The sequence below is a fragment of the Thamnophis sirtalis genome, unplaced genomic scaffold (genome assembly GCF_051295495.1).
Source record: "Thamnophis sirtalis isolate CommonGarterSnake01/CBP01778 unplaced genomic scaffold, rThaSir2_p1.2 scaffold_3, whole genome shotgun sequence".
NCBI classification, from domain to species: domain Eukaryota; kingdom Metazoa; phylum Chordata; class Lepidosauria; order Squamata; family Natricidae; genus Thamnophis; species Thamnophis sirtalis.
In genome coordinates this window covers 21,475,914-21,488,294 of record NW_028261383.1, presented here as the reverse complement: position 1 = coordinate 21,488,294, position 12,381 = coordinate 21,475,914, and the positions used below count along the sequence as shown (strand labels likewise).

At 43.4% G+C, this 12,381-nt stretch overlaps 1 protein-coding gene across 1 annotated transcript; it reads left to right on the top strand.

The window, feature by feature from the left end:
• The first annotated feature begins 3,539 nt into the window (after window positions 1–3,539).
• On the top strand, window positions 3,540–6,818 carry LOC148047500 (uncharacterized). Its single transcript, XM_087711529.1, has one exon. It carries the CDS (start codon window positions 4,044–4,046, stop codon window positions 5,415–5,417), a length of 1,374 nt encoding a protein of 457 aa, XP_087567655.1. The 5' UTR covers window positions 3,540–4,043; the 3' UTR covers window positions 5,418–6,818.
• Window positions 6,819–12,381: the final 5,563 nt, after the last annotated feature.

Here is a 12,381-nt window from a genome sequence, read left to right as displayed (position 1 = left end):
GAAGAAGTTTAATAATAAACTTTAAAAAATTATAACACAAAACCCTTTTCTCAATTATTCTTCAGTGGTGAGGTCTCCACACATACAGTGGGTTTCTAATACTCCACAATTGTTAATCTACCTGTAATCTGTCTCTTTGGCATTCGGCACCTCTATAACCAATCTGTCTCCTTCAGCTTCATTTCCCTCATTATAAATTTAAATTTTCAGGTTCAATGGTACCTTCATCTAGCCACTCTCTGCCTGTGATGTGAGATGTAATTAGGCTTCTCCCTCTTAATTTGTTGCATTGCTATTTACCTCATTCCTAAATTCCACAGTTAATCCTTGCCATGCAACCATATTTGAGCTGGGCTCAAACAGAAAAGAAAGGGGGGGAGGACGCCTATTCTTGAAAGCCCCTGAGAGCAGGACAAGAAGGAACAGAGGGAGACACATCAGAAAGGGATCCAACCTGGAATTAAGGAGAAACTTCCTGTCAGTGAGAACAATTGATCAGTGGAAATGCTTTGTCTCCAGAAGTCTCGGCTGCTCCATTGGAGCAGTTTTTTAAGAGGAGACTGGAGAGCCATTTGTGCGGAGTAGAACAGGGATCCCTGCTTGGAGAATTGATCCCTTCCGACTCTTCTGCTGTAAGAACTTCATGAAGGTTTAGGGCTCAGCCTGTAGATAATCTTCACAAGTGTCACCTTTCACTATTTCACTTGCATCGGTTGCAAAGGTCGGTTGATAGGAGTGGAAAATGACTTGATGGCATGTAATCAGTGCAAACCTCTTGCAAACTCCTTCATAGGCAGAGACGGGACGAGCCTGTTTTACCCCCTCCCATCGGGAGATGGCAGTCAAATGGGCAAAATTGGGGTTGAGCTTTAAGGAGTTAAAACCATCAAGTGCTGCATTGCTAGAAAGGAAGAGAGAAACGTACAGGATCTAGAGGATCCGTGGCGGGAGGAAGAGAAGCCGAGTGGTTTCTGGGCTCCTGCAAGAGTCGAAGCAGCAGCAGCTGGTGGGTGAGTTGAGGGCAGGTTGGGGGAGAGGCTGGGAGCAAGAAAGGCTGCTTGATTTTCTCCGCAGCGTAGAAGCAGAGAAGCAACTGGAAGAAAGACAAACGCAGTTGGATGTGACCTTGGCGATCATGCAGTCCGACCCGCTGCTCAAGCATGAGAACTGAGACCATTTCAGCAAATGGCTCTCCAGTATCTCCTTCTAAGCTTCCAGGGAGGAGCACCCACAACTTGGGCATGGAAGCCGTTCCATTGGTCGCTGTCACGAGATTTATTCTTGAGGGCGAAAAATGGGTGCATCACACGGCAAAAGCAAGAGGGAGGTCGGGGGTCGTGCTCATAGAATTATGGGTGTGGCCTTGGTCACTCACGACCCGCTTGAACTCCCCTGAGTTTTGGCAGATGATGGAAAAAATGTTGGCCATCAGTGGTCTAGAGTCTAGATCTAGAAGATCTCCAAGATCCCTTCCAACTCTGTTGTTCTGTTATGGACCTCCTGGTGTTTTGCAATAATATTGGAAATCCCCAGAAATCACTGGGGATTTTTGCTTTTTTGTTTCCATGACTAGCCAACAAGGATGGCATTTGCCTATTGGTGCCTCATTCATTAATCTGGATCAACTGTGTTTAAACCAGCACTTTAAAAAATGGTTTCAGAACCTTTGGGATGTTCAGCTGTATAAGTAGTCCTCACCTTCCCAGCTAGACCCTTGTTAAGCAAAATCAGTGCGGATGCCAGCAGAAAGTTGCAAGCTATAAGGTGAACTTGCCTTTAAAAGCCCACAGTGATTTGCTTAACAACTGCAGAGGAACAGATGTAAGTTGGAACGGTCCTATGATATCATCTTCCTGATCAGGCTGCTTAGTGACAGAGATGCCTTTCCCAAATGCAGTCAGTAAGTGAGGACTGCTTCAATAGGAATGTCACCAGAGTGGTTGTGGACAGTATTTTCTGCCCTTTCTTGGAACTGAGGATTTCCATGGCAAAACTGGTGCTTCAAATCAAGCAGAATCTTTAGGCATCATTTTATCAATTAAAGCCCCCACATCTCTAAAATTAGCACAGAAGGTTTGACTGTAACCATTATGGGATTTGGGTAGCAAATGGATTTTCCACAGCTTTATATTTGGTATAGAGCTTCGTGCTTGAGCAGGGGGTTGGACTAGAAGACCTCCAAGGACCCTTCCATCTGTAATTCTGCTATATCCTTCCATTGTTCAAGTATTATATTACATCCAAAGTTCTTTGCCCACTGAATTGTACAATGCTTTACTTACTCATTCTGCAAGCTCAATGTCAGGGTTCCCAGTAAAATCTTCAACCAATGAAGACTCCAAGGTAGGCAATTCCTCAAAGTTCCAATCTATTGAAGATGTCATATTGGCTCATCTGGGAAAACCCAAATCTGTAAGCTTCTGGTTTTCCACATTCAAAAAAAGTCAGAGTTCCTTCCCCTGCAACCACATGTCCATCACACGATCCAATCACTCCACCTACCCAAGTGGAGACATCCCCAAGTCATGCCTATCCATGTGCAGGCTGAACATCCTTGACTCCCAGAGAAAAGATGCTGTTATGGCTATAATTCTCAACCATCTCACAATCCCCCTCTCGATTGTCCAGGCACTAAATGTGGCAGCCCTAAAGATTCAAAAGAAAAGAAGGGCCCCAGGGCTGACATTCAATTTCAATAGCTGTTTATAAATCTTAGTAATAATATGTTCAACCATTCATTTCCATTTCATTTTTCACGAAATTCCATCCATTGCTCTTTTTGTCTAGTTCAAATTTTTCTTTCAATTGTAAATATAGAAATCAATGGCAAACATCCTTCTGATTCCAACTTGTAGATTTGTGGATAGGGGCACGATAATTGAACAATATTATTTAACCATAAGTCAACCAGTCTGGTTTTGCCACCCTTTCTTTTCTTAAAAAAGTTCCTGGGGAGACACCAAAGAGGAAAGAATGATGACTACAATCAACAGTTGCTTTAACCTTATCATACCACAAAAAGTTTTGCCATCAAATGCTTTATTCATGCCTGTCAATCTCAAGGAAGCTTTTATTTTGGAGAGTCACTCACTCTTTTTGCCAAAAAACAACAAGCATCAAAGTACAATTTCAAATCTTGTCAATTCAAACTTCTATCATCACCTTGCCATAATTTATGTTTAATTTTTGGTTTTTTCCCTTGCCATATAAACCTAGAGATGTCCATTAAAGTGTTAAAGATAAATAGCATATTTAGTAAAACATTTATTTGAATTACAGAAATGCTATCCAATAATTGCAGTATGAAGAATTTGTGATAGACTCAAATCAATAAGTATATTTTATGATTCAATGTATATTTGAACTTGGATTTCAGTAATCTCCAATGTGTCAAATGAATCATAATTAACATTAGAAGCTATTTCAGCCTTTTGGCCTATTTTGTTTTTACTTGTAATGTATACTTTGTTCACATCTTCTGCAACCATTTTATAATGATTTTAAACTTACACGTTTATTTAAATCTTACAGATGAAGAGGATACTAATAAGAGCACTCCGGACAACTAAGAATAACCAGCAACTTTGAAAATGAAAGCAAATTGAGCCAAAAAGTAGACAGTAATGCAGGCCTTGCCCAGTGAGGGAGAAAACAGTAGCTTGAATAAAAGCTCCATGCAACAAAAGATCACACATATTTTTGAGCCCTTCAAGAACCTCAGAGGTGGAAAAGCTCCATGAATGTGCCTGTTGTGGGAAAAGCATACATAGCAAATCACATATTATGCATACCAGGATCCACTCTGGAGGAAAGCCATACAAATTACCTGAATGTGGGAAAATATTTAGTTAGATCAGCTGCCTTGTGGTTCATCAAAGGACCCACACAGGAGAGAAGCCCTATAACTACTCCCAATGCAGTAAACGCTTTTGCAAGCAGGACAACTTGATGATACATTGGAGGATTCACACGGGAAAACAATTGAATGTGCTGATTGTTTCAAAACTTTGCGTCAGAATTCCAACTTGGTGGTACACTGGAGGATGCATACTGCAAAGAAATCGGATAACTGTCTTGATTGTGATAAAGGTTTCATTACAAATTCCCAGCTGGTGATACACCAGAGGACTCACACAGGAGAGAAACCCTTTGAATGTCCTGATTGTGGCAAACGTTTCAGTTGGAATTCCGCTTTGGTTGAACACCAGAGGACTCACACAGGAGAAAAACCATTTGAATGTCCTGATTGTGGGATAGGTTTCAGTCAAAATTCAAGCCTGGTGAATCATCAGAGCATTCACACAGGAGAGAAACCCTTTGAATGTTCTGATTGTGGGAAATGTTTCAGTCGGAATTCAAGCCTGGCAACGCACAAAATGACTCACACAGGAGAGAAACCTTTTGAATGTCCTGATTGTGGGAAACGATTCAATCAGAATTCCAGGCTGGTGGAACACCAGAGGACTCACACAGGAGAGAAACCCTATGAATGTCCTGATTGTGAGAAACGTTTCAGTCAGAATTATGAGCTAATGAACCACCAGAGGACTCACACAGGAGAGAAACCCTTCGAATGTCCTGATTGTGGGAAATGTTTCAGTCAGAATTATCGGCTGGTGAACCACCAGAGGACTCACACAGGAGAGAAACCCTTTGAATGTCCTGATTGTGGGAAACGTTTCTGTCAGAATTCCAGCTTGGTGAACCACCAGAGGACACACTCAGGGGAGAAATCCTTTGAATGTCCTCTTTGTGGGAAATGTTTCAGTCATAATTCAAACCTGGTGATTCATCTGAGGACTCACACAGGAGAGAAACCCTATCAATGTCCTGATTGTGGGAAACGTTTCAGTCGGAATTATCAGCTGGTGAACCACCAGAGGGCTCATACAGGAGAGAAACCCTTTGAATGTCCTGTTTGTGGGGAAAGTTTCATTCAGAATTCCTACCTGTTGGAACACCAGAGGACTCACACAGGAGAAAAACCCTTTGAATGTCCTGATTGTGGGAAATGTTTCAGTCATAATTCCAGCTTGGTGAACCACCAGAGGACTCACACAGGAGAGAAACCCTTTGAATGTCCTTATTGTGGAAAGCGTTTCAGTCAGAATTCCAGCTTGCTGAAACACCAAAGGACCCACACAGGAGAGAAACCCTTTGAATGTCCTGATTGTGGCAAACAATTCAGTTGGAATTCCGCTTTGGTTGAACACCAGAGGACTCACACAGGGGAGAAACCCTTTGAATGTCCTGATTGTGGGAAAAGTTTCAGTCTAAATTCAAGCCTGGTGGACCAACAGAGGACTCACACAGGAGAGAAACCCTTTGAATGTCCTGATTGTGGGAAATGTTTCAGTCATAATTCCAGCTTGGTGAAACACCAGAGGACTCACACAGTCACGGGAGAAACCATATGAATGTCTACAGTGTGGGAAACATTTCAGTGAGAATTCCAAATTGGTGAAACACCAGTGGGCTCACATGAGAGAAACGATGTGAATATTCAGATTGTAGAAAACATTTCAGTCGGAATTCTGATCTACTGATAACACCAGAGGACTGATACAGGAGTGAAGCCATATGAGTTTTCCAGATTGTGGAAATAGTTTCACTTACTGTTCTGACCTAGTGAAACACCAGAGAGGTCACACAGGAGATAAATTTTATGAATGTCCACAGTGTGTGAAAAGTTTCAGTCCTAATTTCAACCTGGTGAATCACCAAAGGACACACACAGGAGATACATCCTTTGAATATCCTGATTGTGGGAACAGTTTTAGTCAGAATTCACACTTGGTGGTACATCAGATGACTCATACAGGAGAAAAGCCATATCAGTGTCCAGATTGTGAGAAAAGTATCAGTCGGCTGTCCAACCTGGTGATATACTAGAGAACTCAAACAGGAGAGAAACCCTTTGGATGTCTGAATTGTGCAAAAAGTCACCGTTTTAACCTGGTAAGACACCATACGATACATACAGGAGGGAAACCATATAAATGACCTATCTTTAATGTAGGTTTACACACAGGAGAGAAAGTCAAGGAAATCCACATTAGGCAAGAATTGATGAATTTAGAGAAGACTTAAATTTCATTTCTGATCTGCCATTGGAAGTGAAGGTGAAAAAATTACTATTTAAGTTCTGTCCTTATTCATTTTTTTGAAAAATATCTCAGAGGTACATCTGGGAGGGGGCGGAGCTACAACTAGTGCAGCCGGAGCATGTTACAGTAGCGCCTCCCAGTTTTATTTTATCAATTTTTAGTACTCCCATTGGATCCTTTTTTATTTAATTAACATTTTTTGATGGAGATAAACAGCGTAGACCATAAAACAGACAAAAGTTTTTGTTGCTGCCATGATTTAAAAACAACAAGGAATTGAGGAGCACTTTGTTGGCAAGAGATCTGAAAGTAAAACTAACCTCCCCCCCCTTCCCAACAATCTGGAGAGATTAGAATGGGACCTGCAAAAAGACTAGACTTTCCCGACCTTAGGGAGGTGGGAACAAACTGAAAGGCAGCTCTTCTCACAAACAATTAATCCAATTACATCCTCCATACAGGATGTATGGAGTTTGAGTTAAAGGCTAAAAAGGCAAAGAACAACCAGATAATTCAGAGTATGGAGAGTTTACTTTGGGAAAATTCACCGGAGTTTATGGCAAAGCAATGCCTTCTCTCAGCGCAAACGGTGGTTTCAATATTCGAACAACTAATTGCCATCCAACACGATTTTGAGACATTAAAAAATAGACTTTTTTGGAGTATAAGATGCACCGGAGTATAAGCGCACCAAGATTTCGAAGAGGCAAATAAAAAAAAAGTAGGTAGGTAGATAAAGGGATATAGATGATGATAGATAGATAGATAGATAGATAGATAGATAGATAGATAGATAGATAGATAGATAGATAGATAGATAGATGATAGATAGATATATGGAGAGAGAGAGGTAGGTAGGTAGGTAGGTAGAGGGAGGAAGAGAGAGAAATACAATAGGTAGGGAGGAAGGGAGAGAGATAGGTAGGTAGGTAGATGTTTCTAGGTATACTTATCCATGTGCTGACAATCTGCAGCACCTAACTTTGTTCCTGCTGGCACAGCATTTGATCCACATAATTCTCATCAATCAGTTAAAGAGCTTTCCAAAGGGGGGGGGAGTTTTTGCACTTTGGAAACCTCCCCAAAATGGCCCATTTTTCGCAAAAATGGGCCTGGTTTTTTTTAAATAAAAGGTATAAATAGCCTAGGTGGGCTTGCAGAGTGCTGGGTGGGGGGGACTAGCAAAAAAATGTCCCATTTTTCACAAAAATGGGCCCATTTTTTGTAAAAGTAATTGCATGCATAGTCTTATGGAGGCTTAAAGAGTGCTGCTGGGGGGGGGGGGGGAGTAACGGACCATTTTTGGCTCATTTCTGCCCTCCCCAGCTCCCAGGAGGTCTCTGAAAGCATTCATAAGGATATACACAGCCATTTTGGTGAAGGGGCAGGGCTCCAGGAAGGCAAAAAATGCTGTATTCAATGCATAAGGCGCACCCACATTTTCAGCCTCTTTTTTGAGGAAAAAAAGATGCGTCTTATACTCCGAAAAATACGGTAGCTGTTTTCTTCAAGTATAATATCGGGCCCCAGGCACCCCCACTAAAGTTCTTACAGAAGACTTGGTTAACTCCCAAATGCAGAATAAGGAAGAGGAAAAGAGCAAAGAGCCAGAAAAAACAGTTAAAGTGTCACATAAAAAGTGGCAGTCCATTCAGAACAACATTTCCTTCCCAGACAAGGCAACGAGAGGGAAATGTAACAATAGAGAAGCCGCATGAGAAGTCAGGAAGGCATTCCCCCTCCCCCCCTCAATTACAAAAATCACATCGCTCACTACAAACCCAACGGACTTAATTACGGATGTTAGAATACCAGAAGTGCAATACTAAATTCCCTAAGGCAGCTTCTTCACTGTCACAGGGGTCTGATTGATCTCCATGCTGTCGAGTGGCTCCCTGAGGCCCCAAATTGGAAGCGGATTCTCCTGTCTTTCAAACAGCCCACCATACCACAGATGCTATTCAAGATGAAGGCACATTTAGCCTCCTTTCAAATCTTTCCCATCAGAATATTCGGTGAGGAAAGGGTTACTCCGTTAATTGTTAACATGAGAGCTCCCAAGGTTGCTGTCTCCTCCTCATTTTCAACCTTGGGAAAGGGAGAGAAAGACAGTGGGACTCAACCAGCCTTGTCCGGTGAAGAGATTCTTAACAGCACAGAAACTGGTCTCATTAATGCTTTTGGTGCTCTCCCAAGGAAAGAACAAGACAATATATTATTCAAGTTAGAAAATTTAAAGAAATGTTTATTGGTCACAATAGACACAGCAGAGCCGCTTATAGATCTTGTCCCCCCAATAATTGAGCCTCTCACTTCTTTCACACTCGGCTATTGCAGGCAAAACAAGCTGGTCCTTAACTTTGATAAATCAAAAAAATTAGTTTTTGCTAAAAGGCCTAGCCAATACCCCTGGAAAATAGAAGGACATCGTTTGGAACAGGTTAGAACATTTAGATACCTTGGGGTGGTTTTCCACTCGCAAAGGACATGTAATTCACACCTGGATCATACATTGCAAGCAACCAATAGGTCCTCAAACTCAATTAAACACATTTTTTACACAGGCGGAGGTCATTTAGTACCCGCTGCCTTAAAACTTTTGAGACCAAAACATTGGCACAAATTCTGTATGGGGCACAAACAGGAATCCTTGCAGAGAAAGACTTGCTAGAAACCATACAAACCAAATTCCTGGGAGCCATCTTAGCTGCACCCAAAGGAACTCCAAATGCCCAGTTAAGAATTGAGCCAGGCATGCCTCAAATTCAGGTAAGAGCGTGGAAGATGATGATCATTCATTGGCTTAAAATGCATTTCTTTCCAGAGGGATTGTCCCCCACTAGTGTTGACTGACATCCTCCCCTCCCCCTGGAAACAGGCAATTGATCACAAGCAGGGCTCTTATGGGCTGTCACTAGTATTCTTAATGTCTCTAGGCTTTGATCAAGCAAAGCAAGTATGTTGAATGTTTGAATGTTTATTTTATTTATATGCTGCCCTTTTCCCCCGAAGGGGGACTCAGGGCAGCTCACAACTCAAACCAGGGAAGGGGGGGGATACAGACAAATTAAGAACAACACAAAAACAATACTTGATTTAAAAACACGCAACAATCATACCATTCGAAATGGGGGCAACGGTTCTTTAGCCCCAAGCCTGTCGGAAAAGCCAAGTTTTAAGGGCTTTGCGGAAGGCCTGGAGGTGGTGAGGGTGCGACTCTCCACGGGGAGTTTGTTCCAGAGGGTCGGAGCAGCCACAGAGAAGGTTCTGCGTATCATCCGCATACTGGTGGTATTTTATCTCGTGCCATCGAATGATCTCATGGTTTCAGGTAGATATTAAACAGGAGAGGGGACAGGACCGAACCTTGCGATACCCCATAAGTCAGGGGCCTAGGGGTCGATCTCTGCCCTCCGACCAACACCGACTGCGACCTGTCCGAGAGGTAAGAGGAGAACCACCGTAGGACAGTGCCTCCCATCCCCACCTCCCACAGTCGTCGCAGAAGGATACCATGGTCGATGGTATCGAAAGCCACTGAGAGGTCAAGGAGCACTAGGACGGAGGCATAACCTCCATCCCTGGCTCTCCAGAGATCATCGATCAAAGTAGTAATCAATAGAATGAAGGACATGGAATTCCAAGAAGAACTAAATAGGTTGCCTCTCCACAGCAGGGACAGAATCAAACAGAGTGTTTGGGAATCTGCAAGATATCTAAATGACCTGATCTTCCCAAAACAAAGAATAGGATTAGGATTAGGATTTATTTCATTTATATGCCGCCCTTTTCCCCGAAGGGGACTCAGGGCGGCTCACAACTCAGTCAAGGGAAAGGAGGTACAAACAGGGGATAAAAAAGACAAACAAACAATACATAATTTAAAACAACAACCATACCATTCGAGAAAGGGGGGCAGAAGCTCTTTAGCCCCAGGCCTGCCAGAATAGCCAGGTTTTAAGGGCTTTGCAGAAGGCCTGGAGGGTGGTGAGGGTTTGAATTTCCATGGGGAGTTCGTTCCAGAGGGTCAGAGCAGCCACAGAGAAGGCTCTCCTCCGGGTAGTCGCCAGTCGGCATTTGCCGGCAGATGGAATTTGGAGGAGGCCTAATCTGTGGGATCTGATCGGTCTATTGGAGGTGATTGGCAGCAGGCGGTCTCTCAAGAACCCAGGTCCAATACCATGAAGGGCTTTATAAGTGACGACTAGCGCCTTGAAGCGTATCCGAAGACCAATAGGCAGCCAGTGCAGCTCGCGGAGGATAGGTGTTACGTGGGTGAACCAAGGTGCACCCACGATCACTCGCGTGGCTGCATTCTGGACAAGCTGAAGTCTCCGAATGCTCTTCAAGGGTTGCCCCATGTAGAGCACATTGCAGTAGTCCAGTCTAGAGGTCACAAGGGCACGAGTGACTGTTGTGAGGGCCTCCCGGTTCAGGTAGGGACGCAACTGGCACACCAGGAGAACCTGGGCAAATGCCCCCCTGGTCACAGCCGACAGATGGTGTTCGAGAGTCAGCTGTGGGTCCAGGAGGACTCCCAAGTTGCGAACCCTGTCTGAGGGGCGTACTGTTTGACCCCCCAGCCTGAGAGATGGAAAACTTGGCCAATTAGTAGGAGGGAAACACACCAGCCACTCGGTCTTATCCGGATTGAGTACAAGCTTGTTAACCACCATCCAGACCCTAACAGCCTTGAGGCACTGGCACATCACGTCAACTGCTTCACTGAGTTGGCACGGGGCGGACAGATACAACTGTGTATCGTGTACTGTGTTCTGTGTACTGAATAGCTTTCTTCAGAGCCAGATTTAACATTCTTCCTTCAGCACTCCTCCAGGGCAGGTATGAGAGAACACCAATAGCAGAACAGCTTTGTATATGTGGTAAAGAAGTTGAAGATATCTCATATTTTCTATTACACTGTGAGCTATTCAGAGTTTGTAGGTCTGCATATGTTCTCCCCTTATTAGAGAGATTGCCAGGGAGGGCAGACAATTTTTATGTAGGCTTTCACCTCCAGGACACAAACCCGGCTACCACGTATGCCGTGGCAAAATTCTGTGATGCTGCAATGTCCACAAGAATTACAGTTGTCATCTTGTACCAATTATTTGGACATATCTCTAACAATTTCCGGACCATTGTTTTTACTCCCATACTAAACCTGGGAGTGACCCGAACGATTTGAGAACATGTATGTTATTGTCCACCTTTAACATCAATACTTTTAAATTATATTTTAATGTCAGTAGTTTTTAACATATTGTAAAAAGTAATGTGTATTGCTGGTCTTTGACCATAATAAAGATTTATACTTACACAGGTGTGATTGGACAGAGAAAATGGAAAACATAAATTTGATAAAGATGTACTCTGTGTGTGTGTGTGTGTGTGTGTTTTTGGTTCTCAAGTCTTTTCCTCTCCACAGGATCCCTCCAACCTTTGACCTCTCCCATAGGGTCCATATAGGCATTTCTTTCCTCCACAAAGTCCCACCGGCCTTTCCCTCCCCACAAGGTCCCCACCGGCCTTCTCCTCCCTCACAGGTTCCCCACAGGCCTTTTCCCCACCCACAGGTTCCCCAAAGGCTTCCCCCTCCCGCAGCATCCCCGCAGACCTTAGGTCTGACTTCCACCCCACCAAGCCTCACAGCCTCCTCTTCCAAGGAGAATTGCAGCCATCAGATTGCTTAACCATCTGACCGCTATGCTACAAATAGCTGTCAGATGGAAAGAGAATTGTTCTAAGCTTTTATTGTGGTTGTCAATAAACACATTAATGATTCAAACGTCGCTGTTTCCCTGATTCGCTCAGTACGAAGCAGCTGACAGGATCTCCACATTTATTAGCAACTCCTGCTGTGATCTGGTTTTCTTGGAAGTCATTTCATTTTTTTTTTTCATTTTTAATTTATTTGTATGCCGCCCTTTTCCCTGAAGGGACTCAGGGCGGCTCACAACTCAAAGGGAGGGGAAAAACAAACAAGTTACAAAAACATAAAACCATACAGAGTTAAAAACACAACAATCATGTTGTGCCTGCTTTTTCCCTTTGATGGCTGCTCGGTGATAGCAGCATGCTGACATATCTATTGTATCCCCCAAAATTGGGTAGCTTCAGTGCTGCTACGATTGTTGGGGCAAAGCAAGGCACTCAGAATGGCCTCTAACTGCCAGATGTGCAGTGAACAAGTTTAATAATAAACTTTAAAAAATTGTAACACAAAACCCTTTTCTCAATTCTTCAGTGGCGAGGTCTCCACACATACAGTGGG